This window comes from Phacochoerus africanus, chromosome 1 (assembly GCF_016906955.1).
Source record: "Phacochoerus africanus isolate WHEZ1 chromosome 1, ROS_Pafr_v1, whole genome shotgun sequence".
NCBI classification, from domain to species: domain Eukaryota; kingdom Metazoa; phylum Chordata; class Mammalia; order Artiodactyla; family Suidae; genus Phacochoerus; species Phacochoerus africanus.
The window spans coordinates 203,814,149-203,835,230 of record NC_062544.1 but is presented as its reverse complement, the minus strand read 5'-3'; the positions used below and the strand labels follow the sequence as shown (position 1 = coordinate 203,835,230).

Sequence of the window (21,082 nt, the reverse complement as noted above, 5' to 3'; positions counted from 1 at the left end):
CTTGAGGGAGACTCAGCCCAACCAGCTCATTCCTTAATCATCATCTAAGCACAGGTCCTCTGGTTTGACCACCAATTAGGCACAGCAGTTTCAATCTGCATCACAGGCCCCAAGTCCTATACCACAACACGTTTCAGGGAAAACTGCCCGTAAGAGTGTGCCTCTGCAACCAGCAGCCAGGACCCTCCAGATAGAGACAAGTTGATTCATAGCTAACACATGCCCAGTTTTTTCTGGTTTGACCTCTTGCTTTTATGCACCAGGACAAGCGTGGGAGGTTTAAGTAGGGAAAGGGTTAGAAATCATTTCAGCATATACTTTTCAGGTTCTGCCAGACAACCTTTTATTACATCGAAAAAGCAACGCTAGGCTCTAGATCTTGCAAAATATGTTCTGACCAACTCTAAATTTTCTGAAATTAAATATGCGTAACCACTGTAAGGTTTTTAATGAAGAAAACAGTTAAATACAAACTTTCATATGCAAAATAGATTACTGATAACTGGCAACCTCAGAGCCAAGTACTAAATTTTCTTGCACAGATTTCAGTGGGGGCGGAATGGGGAGAGATGTAAATCCTAATGAGTACAAAACTTAATTTCAGCTTTATATATAGAAAAAGAAAAAAAAAAACCTCTGACGAAAAATAGCTTTAAATTGAACAGTATCTTTTGAAATAAACAGCTCCGGCCAGCCCTTACATATCTGAGGTTTATACTCAACCAGATCTGGGATGAAAATGAAGATTTAGGGTTTACAGTTACTTCAAATCCAGTTTCAAGAGTAGCCAAGTCACCTCATTTCCAGAAAGGGAAGTCTCTTTAAGATGACCACAACACTCTTCTGAAGACACTTGGATAGCCAGAGTTCGTTGGCCACAGTCCCACTTTTCCATGACACTGTGCCAATGCTGTAGCGTGGGACTTCCTCTGAAAGGCAACCAGAGCCCTACACCACAGAGCTTCTCCCAGTATTTTCAAGCCTCAAAGGAAGACCTCCAGCTTCAAGTTGGCAGTTAATGCTCTGGCGATCGATCATAAGAGAAGTTAATTAACACTTTCTTCCTCCCCCCACAATATCCCTCCCGATCTTCAGCAGGGAGTGGCAACTTGATTAACATTCCTTTCAGAAATAAATAGTTCAAACAAGTAATTAAGAGTTAACTTTAAAAGAGCAGCAGAAAACAGCCACTGCCCATTATGTTTGCAAATGAGTGAGCAAATGAATACACGTGAACAAACACACACAGAAAACAAATCATAGAATAAATCCTGCATTTCCCACATTCATAGGGAAAAAAAAAAAAAACCTTTAAAAAAAAAAGTACTAATTAGCGTTTGTTCTTGTGTGGGTTGAAGAGTCCAGGGCTCTGAGCAGGCACAGCCTTTACACTGGGTTGCAAGCAGCCCTCCACACACCAAGTCAGGACTACAGTGCAGAGAGAGGCCTTCACGCACTTCTGACAGCTCAGTACCTGTGAGAGAATGGAGGTGATGCAGGGACTTTTTAACCCACAATACATGAGGTATATGGAAATGTCCATCCGTGAAAGAACCACCAGTAGCTGGAGGGACTGGGCAGGGCATTCTCACAGCAACTGCTGATGAAGGATTTCCCACACCATCTTCTTCCGGAAGAGAGGCATCTGGTGCTGCAAAGAATCCACAAGCAAAACATACATTACATATGTGCCCAGATCAAAAACTTTCAGGTGTAGCCAAAAAAAAAAAAAAAAACCTTTTAGGTGTAGCATGTAAATCAAGTAGGAAGTCCATGTCCTTTATGCAAGACCTGACTTTTCTACATCATGGAAACATGCAAACATTAAAAAACATGAAAACATTAAAAAAAGGAGGTTTACTATCTACAAAACAGATTCACAGACATACTGAACAGACTTGTGGATTCCAAGGTGGTGGGGGAATGGAATGGATGGGGAGTTGGAGGTTAGTAGATGAAAACAATTACATTTGCAGTGGATAAGCAATGAGGTCCTACTGTATAGTACAGGGAACTATATCCAGTCTCTTGGGATAGACTATGATGGAAGGTAATACAGGAAGGGAAGTGTGCGCGTGCGTGTGCGTACGACTGGGTCATTTGGCTGTACAGCAAAAAGTGGCACACTGTAAATTAACTATAGTTTAATTTAAAATGCATATATTAATATATATCAATCATATTTTTTAAAAGGAGGTTTACCGTGCGTGGTTTTATTTTATTTTATTTTTTTGGCTGTGCTTAAGGCATGTGGAAGTTCCCTGGCCAGGGATCAAACCTAGGCCACAGCAGCGACCAGAGCTACAGCACTGACAACACCAGATCCTTAACCCACTGTGCTACAAGAGAACTTCTATAAATGTGTATTATTATATGTATCATAAGTATTTCTACAGGTTAAGACAAATCCAAGCAGGATGCAGAATTATACAATATAGTCCAACAATAAGTTCAGAACAAAAACATGTTCAAAAAGGAGTTCCTATCGTTGTCATGGCTCATAGGAAACAAATCTGACTAGCACCCCTGAGGACGCAGGTTTGATCCCTGGCCTCTATCAGGGGGCCAAGGATCTGGCGTTGCCGTGAGCTATGGTGTAGGTCACAGCAGGGCTTGTATCTAACGTTGCTGTGGCTGTGATGTATGCCAGCGGCTATAGCTCTGATTTGACCCCTAGCCTGAGAGCCTCCGTTATGCAGAGGGTATGGCCCTAAAAAGACAAAAAGACAAAAAAAAAGGTACAAAAAAAAGAAATAGCTAAGTGGTGGCTTAATTGGTAACTTTTCTACTTATATGTATTTTAAAACATTCTTAAATGAACATATTCTGCTTTCTTATGAGAAAAATATGAACTCTATTTAAATAAAGAAAAAAACAAACCTGCAAATTTCTTTCTGCTATACCAAATGTAATGCTAATTTGGCAATTGCTAATTACAATTACATTGTTAATTCTGTTCAAATAGCAATTTTTCCCCTTAAAATTTCATGTCATTAGGTTCAGAGAACAAATAACTAATTGTTACTTAGAAGCACCAAAGAATGAGATGCTTTGCTTAATATATAGCCACTTAACTGATAATCATTACATGGGTGAATTTTCAAAGTAACAAATATGCAAGACAATTCCAAAACAACTTGTAATTCTTTGATGAAATCAGAAGTCCATATCCTTGAGGTAGTCCTGGTGTTTCATTTTATATAGCTTGTCATACAATTTTCCTATAAATTAGTGTGGAAAGGCCTAAAAAGTCTTTTAACACATGGATTTGTAAATTGTTATCTTTTTAATGATTTTTATTTTTTCCATTACAGCTGGTTTACAGTGTTCTGTCAATTGTGATTTATTTGAAATAGCTCAAAATGTGTAGATAAAAACTGCACATTTAGGAGTTCCCGCTGTTGCGCAGTGGTTAATGAATCCGACTAGGAACCATGAGGTTGAGGGTTTGATCCCTGGCCTTGCTCAGTGGGTTAAGGATCCGGCGTTGCCGTGAGCTGTGGTGTGGGTCGCCGACGCGGCTTGGATCTGGCGTTGCTGTGGCTCTGGTGTAGACCAGCAGCCGCAGCTCTGATTCAACCCCTAGCCTGGGAACCTCCATATGCCACAGGAGCGGCTCAAGAAAAGGCAAAAAGACAAAAAAAATACACATTTTAAAAAAAATTTTATTATAGATTTACAATGTTAGTCACTCTCTATGGTGTGTGCGCATTTGTATATTTTTTTTTCAGATTCTTTCCCCATATAGGTTATTACAGAATATTGAGTAGAGTACCCTGTGCTATACGGTAGGTCCTTGTTAGTTATCTATTATATACAGTAGTGTTGTACGTTGATCTCAAACTCCTAATTTATCTCTCCCCATGACATTTCCCCTTTGGTAACCCTAAGTTTGATTTTGAGATCTATAAATCTGTTTCTATTTTGTAAATAGGTTCATGTATCATTTTTATTAGATTCCACATACAAGTGGTATTATATGCTATCTGTCTGTCTTACTTCACTTCGTATGATAATCTCTAGGTCCATCCATGTTACTGCAAATGGTATTATTTTGTTCTTTTTATGACTAAGTAATAATCCATTGCATATATGTACTATATCTTCTTTATCCATTCCACTGTCGATGGACATTTAGGTTGCTTCCATGTCTTGGCTATTATAAACAGTGCTGCAATGAACACTGGGGTGCATGTATCTTTTTGAATTATGGTTTTCTCCAGATATAAGCCCAGGAGTGGGATTGCTAGATCATATGGCAGTTCTGTACTTAGTTTTTAAGGAACCTCCATACTGTTCTCCATAGTGGCTGTACCAATTTACATTCCCACCAACAGTGTATTAAAGAGGGTCCCCTTTTCTCCACACCCTCTTCAGTATTTGTTTGCAGACTTTTTTTTTGGCCATGCCTGAGACATGTAGAAGTTCCCAGGCCAGGGACTGAACCCAAGCCACAGCAGCAATCCAAGCCACAGAAGCCACCAAGGAACTCCCTATTTTTGCAGACTTTTGGATGATGGCTATTCTGACTAGTGTGAGGTGGTAGTTCATTGTAGTCTAGATTTGCATTTCTCTACTAATCTGTGTTGTTGAGCATATTTCATGTGCTTTTTAGCCATCTGTCTGTCTTCTCTGAAGAAATGTCTACTTAGATCTTCTGCCCATTTTTAATTTTTATTTTTATTTATTTATTTTTATCTTTTTAGGGCTGCACCCACAGTATATGAAAGTTCCTGGCTAGGGGAATTGAATTGGAACTACAGCTGCCAGCCTACACCACAGCCACAGCAACACAGGATCCAAGCCCCACTGGCAACCTACACCACAGCTCATGGCAACACCAGATTCTTAACCCACTGAGCAAGGCCAGGGACTGAACCAGCATCCTCATGGACTAGTCAGACTCATTACCACTGAGACACAACGGGAACTTCCAGGTTGTTTGTTTTTTTGATAAAGAGCTGCATGAGATGTTTGTATATTTTGGAAAATAATCCCTGGTCTGTTGCTTCATTTGCAAGGATTTTCACCCATTCTATGGGCTGTCTTTTTTGTGTGTGTGTGTGTGTGTTTTTGCCATTTCTAGGGTCGTTCCCGTGGCATATGGAGGTTCCTAGGCTAGGGGTCGAATCGGAGCTGTAGCTGCTGGCCTATGCCAGAGCCACAGCAACGAGGGATCCGAGCCTCATTGTAGCGTCTGCAACCTACACCACAGTTCACAGCAATGCCAGATCCTTAACCCACTGAGCAAGGCCAGGGATCGAACCCGCAACCTCATGGTTCCTAGTCAGATTCGTTAACCACTGAACCATGACGGTAACTCCTTCTATGGGTTGTCTTTTGTTTCTTTTATGATTTGCCTTTGCTATGCAAAAGCTTTTAAGTTTAATTAGGTCCTATTTGTTTATTTTGGGGTTTGTTTTCACTATTCTAGGAAGTGGATCCAAAAGATACAGCCAAAGTTTACCAGAGTGTTCTGCCTATGTTTTCCTCTAAGAGTTTTATAGTATCCGACCTTACATTTAGGTCTTTAATCCATTTTGAGTTTATTTTTGGGTATGTTATTAGAGAATGTTCTAAGCTCACTCTTTTACAAGCAGCTGTCCAGTTTTCCCAGCACCACTTACTGAAGACTCTCTTTTCTCCATTCTATATTCTTACCTCCTCTGTCATAAATTAGTTAACCATAGGTTCATGGCTTTCTATCATGTTCCATTGATCTATATGTTTATTTTTGTGTCAGTACAATACTGCTTTGATTATTGTAGTTTTGTGTATAGTCGTTTTGTGTATAGTTTTGTGTATAGTTGTGTAAGCCAGGGAGCCTGATTCCTCCAGGTCCTTTTTTCTTTCTCAAGATTGTTTTGGCTTGCGCATTTATCATTAGTAAAACCACTGAAGCTAACCAATATTATTAATTCAGCATGGGAGCCTTCATTAGTTCATGTTGTTCAAAAGCTTGCAATGGAGTTATTATTAGTCCTACTATTCAATTCATACAATTTGGTAGGCAACATCTACCAAAATGAGGTCTGTTCAAGCAAACAATTTTTTAAAGGAGGTTGCTCTTGGTTGTAAAAAGACTGAGAATCTACTATTATCAACATAAATTCTCAAGAGGTCCCAACATAGTGAATCCACTCAAATGCAGATTGATGGATAACCAAAAATAACCAGAAGAATCAGCATTCATAGTAACATCTGAGGCCTGTGGCTTAAGTTCTCAGGAGGCCAGATTTCCCCATGCTGTTACATATTCTGACATGCCTCCTTTTTTGACTAAAAACATCATTAGGAGTTCCCATGGTTCAGTGGTTAACGAATCTGACTAGGAACCATCTGGTTGCAGGGTTCGATCCCTGCCCTTGCTCAGTGGGTTAACGATCTGGCGTTGCCGTGAGCTGTGGCGTAGGTTGCAGACGCAGCTCGGATCCCACGTTGCTGTGGCTCTGGCACAGGCTGGTGGCTACGGCTCTGATTCGACCCCTAGCCTGGGAATCTCCATATGCCAAGGGAGTGGCCCAAGAAATGGCAAAAAGACCAAAAAAAAAAATAAAAAATAAAAAAATAAAAACATCATTAAACACTCAAGAACCAGTGAATACTGAAGCTCAGATGCAAACTGCCCCACTGGTTACCAAAGACTAGGATAAAGCTGCGAGCAAATACAGTGATCAACTCTGATGCTAGCTAGAGTAAGGCTACAGCCAAGGTGCACAGCAACAATAGCAGCACAGCTACCATTAATGAGAGCTTAATGTGTGCCAGGCATTAGTAACATGCTCTGAGTTTATCTTGCTTAGCAACATGTAAGTGGATGAGGAGGGCTCTTCACTCACCTGAGTAAATGTGATAGGTTTGTCCCTAGAGACATAATCTGCATATTTACAAGTAAACATTCCACAATCACTCCCATTCAACTGTTGAGGAATCTCCTAAAATTACAAAAAAGAAGGTAGGAAGGGGTAAAATTTCATCAAATAGAAACTCCTTTGAGTTTTTCTAAATATTATTGTGGATAAACAGTCTTATAAAGGTAAGTGTTCAACCTGGCATTATACAAACACACATACACACACACAATTAGTCTTTCTGTGGTAAAAAACCCGACCCAATAACATGGAGAATGTGATCTCTACAGAAAATGTTTTCTAGGAGGAAAAAGAAAAGGAAAGTGAGAGTGTCCTCTCTCAGCTCTCATACAAAGAAACAGGACTGAAAGAAGGTTTACTACCAGGAATAGGAATTCCAGTCAAAATTGTTTCAGAGGCATTTATAAATTTCGAAAAGGGCTAAGTATGTCTCAATCAGAAATATGTGTACAATGCAACTAACCTATTTCAATACTGCAGAGTGTGACTTCTCTAGCCAGAAAAATAAGACTATGGCTTTGGACCATCACAGGTACAAGGAGGAGAGAGAACAAAACACTCTTGATAGGGCTTAACCAATTAGGAAATTGTGCCTTGATTGCTCAAGTCCGTCCCAGAAGCAAAAACAGATATTACTGCAAGCAGCCCTAAGAGCACCATAAACTTTTCAAAAGTTGTGGATTCCAAACTCACATGAAGTAAACTCTTACAAGATCCAAGGCCCGTGCTGCACTAATCTTGGCCAGCCCATTACCCATAGCTTTCAATTATAAGTAGCACAAGAGTGAAAGACAAGCATAAGGAAACTAAGACTATGAGAGAGTCTGATTTCACTGCTGGAAAACATACTACATTTGACAACAGCTCAATTTTTCTTCAAAGAAATGCAGATAATTATTGTAAAAAAGAAAAGACTAGGGGTTCCCGTCGTGGCACAGTGGTTAGTGAATCTGACTAGGAACCTTGAGGTTGTGGGTTCGATCCCTGGCCTTGCTCAATGGGTTAAGGATCCGGCGTTGCCGTGGGCTGTGGTGTAGGTCACGGACTCAGCTCGGATCCCACATTGCCATGGGTCTGGCGTAGGCTGGCGGCTTCAGCTCCCATTAGACCCCTAGCCTAGGAACCTCCATATGCCATGGGAAGCGGCCCTAGAAAAGGCAAAAAAAAAAAAAAGATTGTAATGGGAGTTCCTGTCGTGGCGCAGTGGCTGACGAATCCGACTAGGAACCATGAGGTTGCGGGTTCGGTTCCTGCCCTTGCTCAGTGGGTTAACGATCCGGCGTTGCCGTGAGCTGTGGTGTGGGTTGCAGACGTGGCTCGGATCCCGAGTTGCTGTGGCTCTGGCGTAGGCCGGTGGCTACAGCTCCGATTCATCCCCTAGCCTGGGAATCTCCATGTGCCGCGGGAGTGGCCCAAGAAATAGCAACAACAACAACAACAACAACAACAACAACAAAAACAACAACAGACAAAAGACAAAAAAAAAAAAAAGAAAAAAAAGAAAAGACTAAACAGGCACATCACAGATACCTCATACTTGTCTCCTGAGCCCAGCATCTCTCAGAGTTGAGAGAACATATAGATTCCACTACACAAATTCAGAGAATTTATTACATTTCCCATTCCCTAACAAACTCTTCTTATATCTGTGCTCTGCCCAGGAAACTTCAAAGCTTACTCTTCTAATTACTCAACTTAGAAATGAAAACGCTTTTAGATAAAGATAGTTGAGCCATTATACATAGGTTAGGGCTAAAACTGGATTCATGCAGCTTACTTTAAAAGAAGTCATTAGGACTGAAAGCTGTATACATTTAAAAACCCTGAATGAGATACAGATCTGACAAGACCCAAGGCACATTCACAAATAGCATATTTTTTTCTTTTCTTTTTTTTTAGGGCCACAGGTGCGACATATGGAAGTTCCTAGGCTAGGGGTCAAATCGGAGCTATAGCTACCAGCCTACACCACAATTACAGCAACACCAGATCTGGGCCACGTCTGTGACCTATACCACAGCTCACAGCAATGCTGGATCCTTAACCCACTGAACAGGGCCAGGGATTGAACCCACATCCCATGCACACTAGTCAGGTTTGTTTTCGCTGAGCCACAATGGCAATTCCACAAATAGCATATTTTGATTCTTAGGAATCCATGGCATGGATTCCTTAAGACCTAAATATACAAACTTCCCAGATAAGTTTTGAACGATAACTTTAAACTGTTATTAGCACCAACCAAGAAAAAGAGCTGACTTGAATTTATCATGTTGGTTTTTTCCCCAATTATTTGAAGGAATGCTAACACACAGTTAACACTTATAATTTAAGCAACAAGATAAAAGCTAAAAGGCAAACATCTTGGTTAAGTGAATTTCTAGAGATTTAGAAGTACATCATTCTTAAGATGTACACTGAAGGGGGAGAATGCATGCCTAAGGATGAGCCAAAGAGGGGAGGAAGGAAGCCAAGTCTAAATAATATGCTATTGAGGAGTTCCCATTGTGGCTCAGTGGAAATGAATCTGACTAGTATCCATGAGGACTCAGGTTCGATCCCAGGCCTCCCTCAGTGGGTTAAGGATCTGGTGTTGCCGGGAGCTGTGCTGTACGTTGAAGACGAAGCTCAGATCTGGTGTTACTGTGGCTGTGCTGCAGGCTGGCAGCTGTAGCTTCAATTAGACCCCTAGACTGGGAACCTACATATGCTGAGGGTGCAGCCCTAAAGTGACATACATACATACATACATACATACATACATAAACTATATTGATGGAAACATTAAAAAAAATAATATGCTACTGAGAGTAAATGCAACACAGTTATTTGACATACAGATGATCATCACTTACATGTGGCTTCAGGCTATAGTGGGTCCACTCTAAAAGATTCAGATCAATATTTCTTTTGGTCTTACTTTCATCCTGTAAATACTGACTGAAAAACAACAAAGAAGGAAGATACTGATGAATTCCTATGGAGAGCTACCATGTGATTACAAAGACATTGTGCTATTTAATATTTAACTATCTGCCATTCTCAAATCCATCTCCATCACATTTTTAAAACTGTAACTCTTCTGGTTTTTTACATTTTATTTTGTTTTTTTCTAGCTACAAAATTCTACATGCTTATCTTTTAAAAACTGAAACATAAAAAGTAAAATACAAAAGACCCCTCAAAAACTACTACAGAAATATTTACTATTAATGATTTAGTTCTTCTAGTTCTCTGTTCCACCTCATAGACACAATTTTAAAACACACATTTTATTCTATCGAAAAAAACTACTTCATTTTACAACTTGTTTTTCCTCACTTCAACACAGACATAAAATAAGGTAAATGGCTTGCACTCTTAAAAAAAAAAAAAGCTATTACCGAGAAAACAAACAAAAAGGTATGAAAACTATTCTAAATTACATTAAGTACATACATGAACCCTGACTGACTCCTTGGATTAGGGAAAAAAGCTAGAAAAGATACCTGAAGATATCAGAAAAGGAACCACATATTACATACAGTGGTTGCCAATTTTCCTAAGTGTGATGACGGCATTGTGGTTATATAAGAGAATTTCCTTATACTTCAGTATTGAAAGTGATTAATTTTATCCAACTCTCCAAAGGGTTATCAAATTTAACACATGCATCTCATTTCTCATCCTAACCTGCATATAAGGTAAACCAGTATTACACCAGGGCTTGTGTTCTCAATGAGAGCAACAATATAGCCCCCAAGGTAGTGAAAGCTGGTTTTTGGAAGCCAAAAATCTATTTTTCAAGGGTTTGTAGGCCTCTAAAGCTCAACCCAACACACAAAATGTCTACTCCTTAGTATTATTTTCTCTTGACATGGGAGAAATTAAGTGATAATTAAAAAAAAAACTTGAGAAAAGCTGGACGAGGGGCATCAGGAAAAGGAGTGGGGTTCAGATACTCATAGAAGCTGAACTCTTCATTTTAAAAAAGAAAAAAGGGAGAGAGAGAAAGCATGAATGTAATCAAAGTATGGTTTTCTGGTATCCTGTGATAAGCAACATACTAAACTTTGCTGTATGATTCCAATGAGAACACCTCTAAGCATGTGATAATACATATGTATGTCACATGTGTACACTTTTTACATACATCTTAAATGGAAAAAAAACAGAAGAAAATAACTGCTTTATAAATAATTTGGTGTATCTTATGATTCAAAAAAATCCTCCATAATTTTTATTCAAGATGAACATTCAAATTAGAAGAATTTTTTACGCTAAACAATATTGAAAAAGAGAACTGAATTATTGTTAACTTTTCTTCACATAACATTTAATAAGTTCCTTACTAAAGTACCCTTATTAAAATTATCCAAGTATCCTAACAAAAATTCAAAACTAGAACCAGCTTTTGCTTCCAGTGAACAGAGCTTCAAAATAGATGCTTCTCATTGATTTGCTTCCTTGCTGTGAAATTCATGTTATCACTTTACACAGCTAATAGGTGGCAATGCTTTAAAGACAGGTTTCTAGCAAATACTATTTAAAATAGTTGCCTACAAATCATTTGTTTTAATCTAACAATTACATCTGGGTTCTATGAGATGAACTCAACTATCATGGAAAACACATGAAATGAGTGATTGGGCTTAAGAATTTAGAGGAATAACTCTCCCCGATGAACACTTCTTCACAACTTTCAGAACAATGTATCAATCCCAGAAAAATCTAATTCAACCATGAGGTTCTAATAAGATGTATTTTACATTATGAAATATGACAAACTCATTTTCAGTGATGCTGCTAAATAAGATCTCTCAGTTCAGATCAGATTTAGGGTTCTTTTTAGACAGAAGGAGTCAAGTCAAGTCCTGGACAACCGGGAAAACAGCCCTCACTGCACACTAGACCACCATCGTCACAGTCTAGGATGAGGCAGAAGAGAGATCACCTAACAGGAGCACACTGAGGCAAAAGTGAAGTTGTTCAGCCTTTACTTACAGGAGAATCTCACAGATCCTGTGGCCCTTTTGTCCCATAGAATCCAAATATTTAAGACACTTTTTTCTCAGGTCTATCACCTATAATAGAAAAATGCAACATCCAAAAACAACCATAACAGGAGTTAAAATTTTATTTTTAAAAAGAAAAGCATCTTTTAAAGCATCCATACATGGACCAACATGAATGGATTTCTAAGACACATTTTTTAATAAAACACCACAGATAATACAAGCTTTGTGTCCATAAAATTATATTTTTCTATTCCTGGAGAAAGCCCTAAAACCTTATTTCTCAAAACATTAGGGTCCTATCAGAGTGATTTTTTTTTTTTTTTTTTGCTTTTTAGGGCCGAACTTGCGGCATATGGAAATTCCCAGTCTGTGGGTCAAATCGGAGCTGTAGCCTCTGGCCTACGCCACAGCCACAGCAACTCAGGATCCGAGCCATGTCTGCAACCTACACCACAGCTCATGGCAACGCTAGATCCTTAACCCACTGAGTAAGGCCAGGGATCAAACCTACATCCTCATGGATTCTAGCCAGGTTCGTTAACCGCTGAGCCATGAAGGGACCTCCCTGCATTTTTTCTTTATACCTTTATTTTACTACAATGAACCTATTACCATCTTGTAAACAAAAGCAATAAAATAAATAATCTACATGTACTAAAGCTCTTTTCTATTAAAAATGAAAGGTCCAGAGTTCCTTGGTGGTTCAGTGGGTTATGGATCCAGCGTTCTTACTGCCATGGCTCTGGTTACTGGTGTGATGCGGGTTTGCTCCCTGGCCTGGGAACTTCCTCGTGCCACAGGGGAGGCCAAAAAATAAAAGGAAAGAAAGAAACTACACAGACTATCTTGTAGGTTTCTAACTTGTTCAAATCAAAAACTAAAAAGGGACTCTGCAGAGCATGCCTTTAACAGAATATTAGCAGACTCTCACTGGACAGACAGGGGTAGCCTTAATAGCCTTTATTACATACACTTGGTTTTACTGCACTTCAGATACTGTGTTTTTTACAAATTGAAGATTTGTGGCAACCCTGCATTGAGCAAGTCTAAAAATGGCACTGACCATTTTTATAATAACAGTACTTCCTCGTTTCCTGTCTCTGTGTCATATTTTAATTCTTTACAGTATTTCAAACTTTTTCATCACTACTATATTTGTTATGATGATCTGTGATGAGCAATCTTTGATGTACTATTGCTAAATGATTACAGCTCACTGAAGGCTCAGGTGATAGTTAGCTTAAAAAATATTTAACAACAGGAGTTCCCGTCGTGGCGCAGCGGAAATGAATCCGACTAGGAACCATGAGGCTGCAGGTTCGATCCCTGGCCCCGCTCAGTGGGTTAAGGATCCAGCATTGCCATGAGCTGTGGTGTAGGTCGCAGATGAGGCTCAGATCCCACGTTGCTGTGGCTCTGGCATAGGCTGGTGACTACAGCTCCGATTAGACCCCTAGCCTGGGAACCTCCATATGCCACAGGAGCAGCCCTAAAAAGACAAAAAAAAAAACCCAGCCACAAGTATTTAGCAACAGAGTTTTGTTTTGTTTTCTGGCTGTGGCATGCAGAGAGGCTTGATATGGGATCTCGGTTCCCAGACCAGGGGCTGAACCCAGGCCACAGGGGTGAAAGCACCAAGTCCTAACTACTAGACTACCAGGGAGCTCCCACAGCAACAAAGTACTTTTTTTTTTGTCTTTTTGGGGCCACGACAGGAACTCTCAACAAAGGTTTTTTTGGTTTTTTTGCTTTTTAGGGCTGCACCCGAGGCATATGGAGGTTCCTAGGCTAGGGGTCCAATCGGAGCTACAGCTGCCGGCCTTTGCCACAGCCACAGCGATGTAGGATCCAAGCCACATCAGCATTGCCAGGAGCTATGGTGTAGGTCACAGAGACGGCTCGGATCCAGCCTTGCTGTGGCTGTGGCATATGCCAACAGCTATTGCTACGATTCAACCCCTAGACTGGGAACTTCCATGTGCTGCGGGTGCGGCCCTAAAAAAAATAAAACAAAATTAAATAAAAAATAAATTAAAAAAAAAAAAGAAAATAGTCATTATCTAAACTCCAACAATTAACCCTCTCAACTTACCACCAGGCTCCAATGTACCTTTCGATGAATAGGCACCAGAATAAGTTCCTGTTCAAAGAGATTGACCCCTTTGGTCCATCTTTTCACTGCTTGGTAACCCCCAGACTTTAATTTCGGATAGAAGAAAGTACTGAATGCATAAAGTGCTGGATACCCTTGTTTTTTATTTCTTTCCATCAGAAGATTCATGTAAAAATTAATGACCTGTAATATCGAGAGAGCAGATGATGGAACATGGCAAGTGTATTATAAAAACTAGATTTCTACCTAATTGAATTAGGATGAATTAGAACTGGGGGAAGGGAAGGTACTAAAGAATGGGATAAAAGGGCTATTGATACAAGATAGAAAATAAAAAATGATCAATGCAGAATGGGAGGGATTAAAAAGCAATGAGATTGTACTTTTGAGGCATATATATGAGTAAGTGAGCCAAAAGAAAGAACTCATAGAGAACATCTGCAATAATGCAAACGTGTACGTAACTATAACACACACAAAATATGGAGAAATATTAACTGGAAGTGAATTTTACTATATATAAATTATACCTCATTTGAAAAATTAACTGAAAAGAAATACAGCAAAAAATTAATATTTTGTTTATTTTTAAGTTGTGGTACTTTGGAACAATAATATCATTCCTTCACTCTTATACATTCTGAATTTTCTATAATAGACCTCATTATATTTATAATGTGAAACGAAGCATTCTAGCTTTACAAGAATGTGTTTCTATGTCAGCAGTCATAGAGTAGGGAGGAAGGAAGGCAAAGGGGAGAAAATTCAGAGGCTGAGTAGTTGGATAAAGGACCAGCTGGAGGAGTTACCATTGCGGCTCAGTGGAAACAAACCTGATTAGTATCCATGAAGATGCGGGTTCGATCCCTGGCCCTGTTCAGTGGGTTAAGGATCCGGCATTGCCATGAGCTGCAGTGTAGATCGCAGACGCCGCTCAGATCTGGCACTGCTGATTTGACGCCTAGCCTGAGAAACGTCCATATGCCAAAGATGTGGCCCTAAAGAGCAAAAAAAAGACCAACTGGAAAACTGGCAAGAACCAAGAGCTAGCTTTATTATTATTATTTTTTAATTTGGCTTTTTAGGGCCACACCCACAGTATATGGAGGTTCCCAAGTGAGGGGTCAAATCAGAGCTATTGCTGCCAGCCACAGCAATGCAAGATCTGAGCCATGTCTGTCAGCAATGCCAGATCCTTAACCCACTGAGCGAGGCCAGGGATAGAACCCGAAACCTCGTGGTTCCTAGTCGGATTCGTTTCCACTGTGCCACGAGGCAGGAACTCCCCAAGAGCTTGCTTTAGCTAAACATGTAAGGATACAAGATGACAATCAGGCCAATTTTAGTTATCATTCAAATAAATAAAATAACAGCATTATAAAAAGAAAATAACAGTGTTCCTTTATTATTAAGAAAAGATGGCTCCAGGGGGGTGGGATTAAGATGGCAGAATAGAAGGACTGGAGCTCAACTTCTCTCCTAAAAACAACAAAATTCACAACTAAAGACTGAATATTCTTCACCCAAATGGACTGGAAACCTTAAAAAAGATACCCTACTCCAGAAGAAAAAGAGGAGGCCACATCAAGAGGCAGGAGGGGTGATTTTGTGATATAAACAACCCCATACCTCCTGGGTGGGAAGCTCCACAGACTGGAAAGTAACTGGTTCACAGAGACTTACCTACAGGAGTGAGAGTTCTGAGCTCCACATCAAACCCTCACGTGTGGGAATGTGGCACCGGGAGAAAGAGCCCCAAAGCATCTGGCATTGAAGGCCAGTGGGGCTTGTGCGCAGGAGCTCCACAGGACTGGGGGAAACGGAGACCCCATTCTTAAAAGGAGCACACAGAATTTCACGTGCACTGAGTCCCAGGGCAAAGCAAAGTCTCCAAGGGAATCTGGGTCAAACCTGACCGCAGTTCTTGGAGGACATCCTGGGAAAACAGGGGTGAACATGGCTTGTTGTGAGGAAAGGACATTGAAGGCAAAGCTCTCGGGAATATTCAGCAGCAGTGCCTTTCTCTGGAGGTGGCCATTTTGGGAAAATCTGGCCCCAGCTGTCTGTCAGCTGCTGAGAAGCCCCAGGGCAAACAACAACCCAGGTGGGATCACAGCCCCGCCCCTCAATAAACAGGCTACCTAAAGACCCCTCAGGCACACAGCTGCCTCTAATCCCACCCAGAGACTAAGCCCCACCCACCAGAGGGATTAGAATCGGCTCCTCCTACCAGGGGGCAGGCATCAGCCCCTCCCATCAGGAAGCCTACAGCAAGCCCCCCATACCGACTTCAGCCACAGGGGGGCAGACATCATAAGTAAGAGAGGTTAAAACTCTATTACCTGTAAGAAGGTCACCACACCAAAAACCTATAAAAATGAAAAGACAGTGGACTATAACTCAGATGAGGGAGAAAGGAAAAACCCCAGAAAAACAGCTAAGTGAGGAGGAGATTCTTAGCCTCCAGGAAAAAGATTTTAGACTGTTGATGCTGAAGATGATGCAAGACATTGGAAATAAACTGGAGGCAAAGATGGATAACTTAGAGGAAACACTGACCAAAGAGATACAAGATATAAAACTTAAACAAGAAGAGATGCAAAATACAATAACTGAAATAAAAAATTCACTAGAAGCAGCTAACAGCAGAATACAGGAGGCAGAAGAACGAATAAGCAAGGTGGAGGGCAGATTAGTGGAAATTACAGATGCAGAACAGAAAAGAGAAAAAAGATTGAAAACAATGAAGAGAGTCTCAGAGAACTCTGGGACAACGTTAAATGCACCAGCATCTGTATTATAGGGGTGCCAGGAGAAGAGAGAGAGAAGGAGACAAAAAAAATTCCAAGAGATAATACCTGAAAACTTCCCTAACATGGGGAAGGAATCATTCACTCAAATCCAGGAAGCACAATGAGTACCATATAAAATAAACCCAAGGAGGAACACCCCAAGACACACACTAATCAAACTAACCAAAATTAAAGACAGAGAAAATCTTGAAAGCAGCCAGGGAAAAGAAACAAATAACATACAAGGGAACCCCGATAAGGTTATCAGCAGATTTTTCAACAGAAACTCTGCAGGCCAGAAGAAAAGATGGCTCCAATAATAATTCATCTAAAATAAAGTATCACTTGCTTATTTCCTTCCATTTATCAGTTACACCCATAGTTTATAAAAACATCACTTAAGACTAGTAAGTGAAGTAGTGGATGAAACAAAGCACTGATGCAAAAGGCAGCAATCAGAATTAATCATCTTTTGAAGGGCTAAGACATCTTTGTTTTAGATAAACGAAAGCTGCTTTATCAACCCCTTATTGTATAGAAACCACTTTGGTTACAGACAGAAAACAGTTAAGCATAATTATAGTCAAAGGAGGGAAAAAAAGAAAACTTACTTCATCATTGAGCCAGTGATAGTTCTTCAAGGTCTGGATATCTCCTCGAGTGATTCGCAATTTGAAAGCACTACTTAGAATCTCATCCTGTGGGCCGTGACCTAGAGCATTACTGATTTCTTTTTCCATGTCCTGTATTAGAAAGTCCAGAGGTTGCTACTTTAATATAGAACAACTATCAGATACTAAAAGTCTGAGATTGAGAAAAGCTTTTCATCTTTGTAATACCTGACCTTTAAGTAAAATATACTATCAAAGACCTACTAAATTGAAGTATGAAAAGATCTCAATTTAAGACTACAAAGTAGTCTTACTAATGGTTACTAAAAATGCTAGTTCAGGATTTCCCGTCTTGGCTCAGTGGTAACAAACCCGACTAGTATCCATGAGGATGTGGGCTTGATCCCCGGCCTCGATCATGGGTTGAGGATCCGGCACTGCCATGAGCTGTGGTGTAGGCTGCAGCTGCAGCTCAGATCCCATGTTGCTGTGGCTGTGGCCAGCAGCTGCAGCTCCAATTCAACCCCTAGCCTGGGAACTTCCATATGCCACACCTGTGGCCCTAAAAAGCAATAATAATAATAAATAAAAATAAATAATTTAGCATCTAGTTCAATTATTAGCTTCTGGAAACAATAACTTAGTAATAACATTTACATTTAAGATATAATCTCAATTATCCCACTACCATTTATTAAGTACTAAGAGCCAAACATGGTACCAGATGCTTGAAGCACATCATTGATCCCTGCTTGTGGAGAAAGTATTATCACCCTTTTAATAGAAGAGGTAAATCTCAAAGAATTTTGGCTACATGCTCAAAGTCATCTAATGATTAAAAGGCAGAGCTAAGATTTGAACCCAGGCGAGTCTAACTCCCTAGCCTTTGCTCCTTTCATACTTTCCTTATCTACCCCTTGGACTTTTATTTTTAAGACATCAAAGTAATAAAATCAGGACATCAAAGAGATCATACTATCCATTTTGGACCTGAAGAGAATAAGCAGATAGCCAGAAACTAGAAAATTAGGCAGCAGTCTAGCAACTGAGTCCTTATTGAATACCTTCACTATTCTAAAGGATTATGCAGATAAATGCATATTTAAGCAACAAGCCTGAAACCATAAACTAAATAGGAATTATTTTTATCCAATGGAGTTCCCATCATGGCTCAGCAGATACAGGTCAGAGTAGTATCCACGAGGATGCAGGTTCGATCTCTGGCCTTGCTCAGAGGGTTAAGGATCTGGCATTACCATGAACTGTAGTGTAGACCACAGACACAGCTCAGATCTGGCATTGCTATGGCTGTGGCATAGACCATCGGCTACAGCTCCGATTTGACTCCTAGCCTGGGAACCTCCATATGCTGCAGGTGTGGCCCTAAAAAGACACACACACAAAAATTTCAATTCTGCTTCCCCCAACTAGGCACAATTTTGCAATTTTATGAATTTCTCTCTCCACCTGCATGCCCAATATACAGCAACAGATAGTCACTGAATGGGACTCACTACCACCCACCAAGACAACAAATGGAGAAGGAGCCAAGATGTGGCTCACTTTTAAAAATGAGAATTTTTAACTACCTTCACCTCCTTGTTTTCTCTAAGTTTTTACTTATAGAAATGTTTCAAATGCAATAATCAACAAAAGGAGCATTTTCATGAATCATAATCACTTAACAAAATACTGCAATGAATTCATTCCTAATGTCAAATCCATACTATGTAACCCAAGTATTTTAAGGTTAGAATCTACAAAGAACCCATTATATTCCAAGACATGTGACATATTACATCTACTCACATTTACTGAACATTAATCTAATTCCTTAGGCCACCTTCACAGTTCACTAATGATCACTGTAGCCAGGGACTGACTAGCCCCTAGGCCTGACTGCCTGCACATATACATCCCCTAGCCCAGAGAAACCCCTTAAAACATAACATTCTTAAAGTCTTGAATAACTGAAGTTATTTAAAAACATGCCTCTTATAGCACTGGGAACTATATCTAGTCACTTATGATGGAGCATGATGGAGGATAATGTGAGAAAAAGAATGTTATATATGTACGTGTGACTGGGTCACTTTGCTGTACAGTAGAAAATTGACAGAACACTGTAAACCAACTAAAATGGAAGAAATAAAATCATTAAAAAAAAATGCCTCTTATTCCAATCAACAGAAGAAATAATACCTCTGTAAGTTCAAGAAGATCTTCTGTCCTCTTATCCCTCTCTTTGCCTGAGCAATTTTTTTCTTTTGTCTCAAGTATTGACATTTTCCTCCTGAGTAAGCCATTGCTCCCACTGCCTAGGCGGAGTCGGGCTGATACTTCTTCAGACAGGTCAGGTTCCAGCTGGTGTCCCCTCCTCTGATCAAAAAAGTCCCCATATTCTACTGACATGTTTGGTACTTGCACATATAAACATACGTAACACATGAAATACAAAACAGTGCCATTATCTTGAAAAGAAAAGTAGTAAATCCTCAAATGAGGAGATTAAGCATAGCTACCTGTCCCTGTAAAAGGGAACAAAAAATGTTTAAGACCTAAGGCTCCCAACAGGACACCTCAATTATGAACCATGAAAGAGAACACTCACCAGCTTCCCTGTAGGTAGCAAGAAGAGTATTTTCAGTTCTCTTATCTCAATTAAAAATAATATAGGAGTTCCCACTGTGGCTCAGCATATTAAGAACCCAACACAGTGTCTGTGAGGATGCAGGTTCGATCCCTGGCCTTGCTCAATGGGTTAAGGATCCAGTATTGCTATACGCTGTGGCATAGGCTGGCAGCTGCAGCTCTGATTTGGCCCCTAGCCTGGGAACTTCCATATGCCACAGGTTTGGCCTTAAAAAAATAAAAATATAATAAAATGTTTTTAAAAAGAAAAATATAGTTAAAAGACATTTTGTAAAGTTTTTAAAAAGCAATAATCCCATCACTCCAAGTAAACCACTGCTGGAGTTCCCCTGTGGAGCAGCAGCTTAAGAATCCAGCACTGTCACTGCAGCAGCTCAGGTTGCTATTATGATGAGGGTTCAATCCCTGACTCGGGAAGCCGAAGGCACAGCCAAAAACAAAAGTAAACAATAAAATAAATAAATAAACTACTGCTATTCCATTCTTATACTAAGTAATCTTATCTATTTCATCCTTTTTAAAAAGTAATTATATACTACAGGAAAATACACAAAACATTAATGTACCACTTAATTTTTGTAAAATTAACACCTGTGTAACCACCACTCAGGTCAATAAAAAGAATTTTGCCAGCATCCCATAAACTCATTGATAAGAACCTTTCCTTATCCTGAACCTATGTAAATAACCCTTACTAGTAAGGACTTTAAGTCATCTGGTAGGCAAACATTTAAAATCAAGAAACTTATTTAGAAATAGAGCATTGGACTAGAATCACACTCTCAACACACATAGCCAGTACTCTTCACTCTAGCTAACTGCCAGGTACTGCTCCTAGGAAACCAGAAGCTGCTGGCCCTTTCCCATGGTCCCAGATAGCCATGCCTTTAGGTTCAGCAAACATGGAAGCAGGATGTAGGCTTTAGCCAGGTAACAAATACACCCTGAAGTCCTCTCTCAGGCTTAGCTCCACTCTTCTTTCAGTTTTTATTCCACAGATGATAAACAGTAATTATACACAAAAAGCTTCTCTCTGATCACTGGA

The 21,082-nt window shown here is 39.9% G+C and overlaps 1 protein-coding gene across 5 annotated transcripts in view; it reads right to left on the bottom strand.

Annotated features, from left to right (window-relative positions):
- Positions 1–318: 318 nt before the first annotated feature.
- The window catches only part of SENP2 (SUMO specific peptidase 2), a 40,976-nt gene continuing 20,212 nt past the window's right edge, over positions 319–21,082 (bottom strand). For 3 of the 5 annotated variants that reach the window (XM_047788301.1, XM_047788306.1, XM_047788316.1), the window contains exons 11-17: positions 19,588–19,764; positions 17,386–17,517; positions 13,962–14,165; positions 11,856–11,935; positions 9,728–9,812; positions 6,840–6,935; positions 319–1,651 (exon numbers count right to left, since the gene is read on the bottom strand). In XM_047788301.1, coding sequence (XP_047644257.1) covers positions 1,589–1,651; positions 6,840–6,935; positions 9,728–9,812; positions 11,856–11,935; positions 13,962–14,165; positions 17,386–17,517; positions 19,588–19,764 — 837 coding nt within the window. In that variant the 3' untranslated portion in view covers positions 319–1,588. The remainder of the gene's footprint in view (positions 1,652–6,839; positions 6,936–9,727; positions 9,813–11,855; positions 11,936–13,961; positions 14,166–17,385; positions 17,518–19,587; positions 19,765–21,082) is intronic. The other 2 variants (XM_047788323.1, XM_047788332.1) reach the window with 2 other exon arrangements.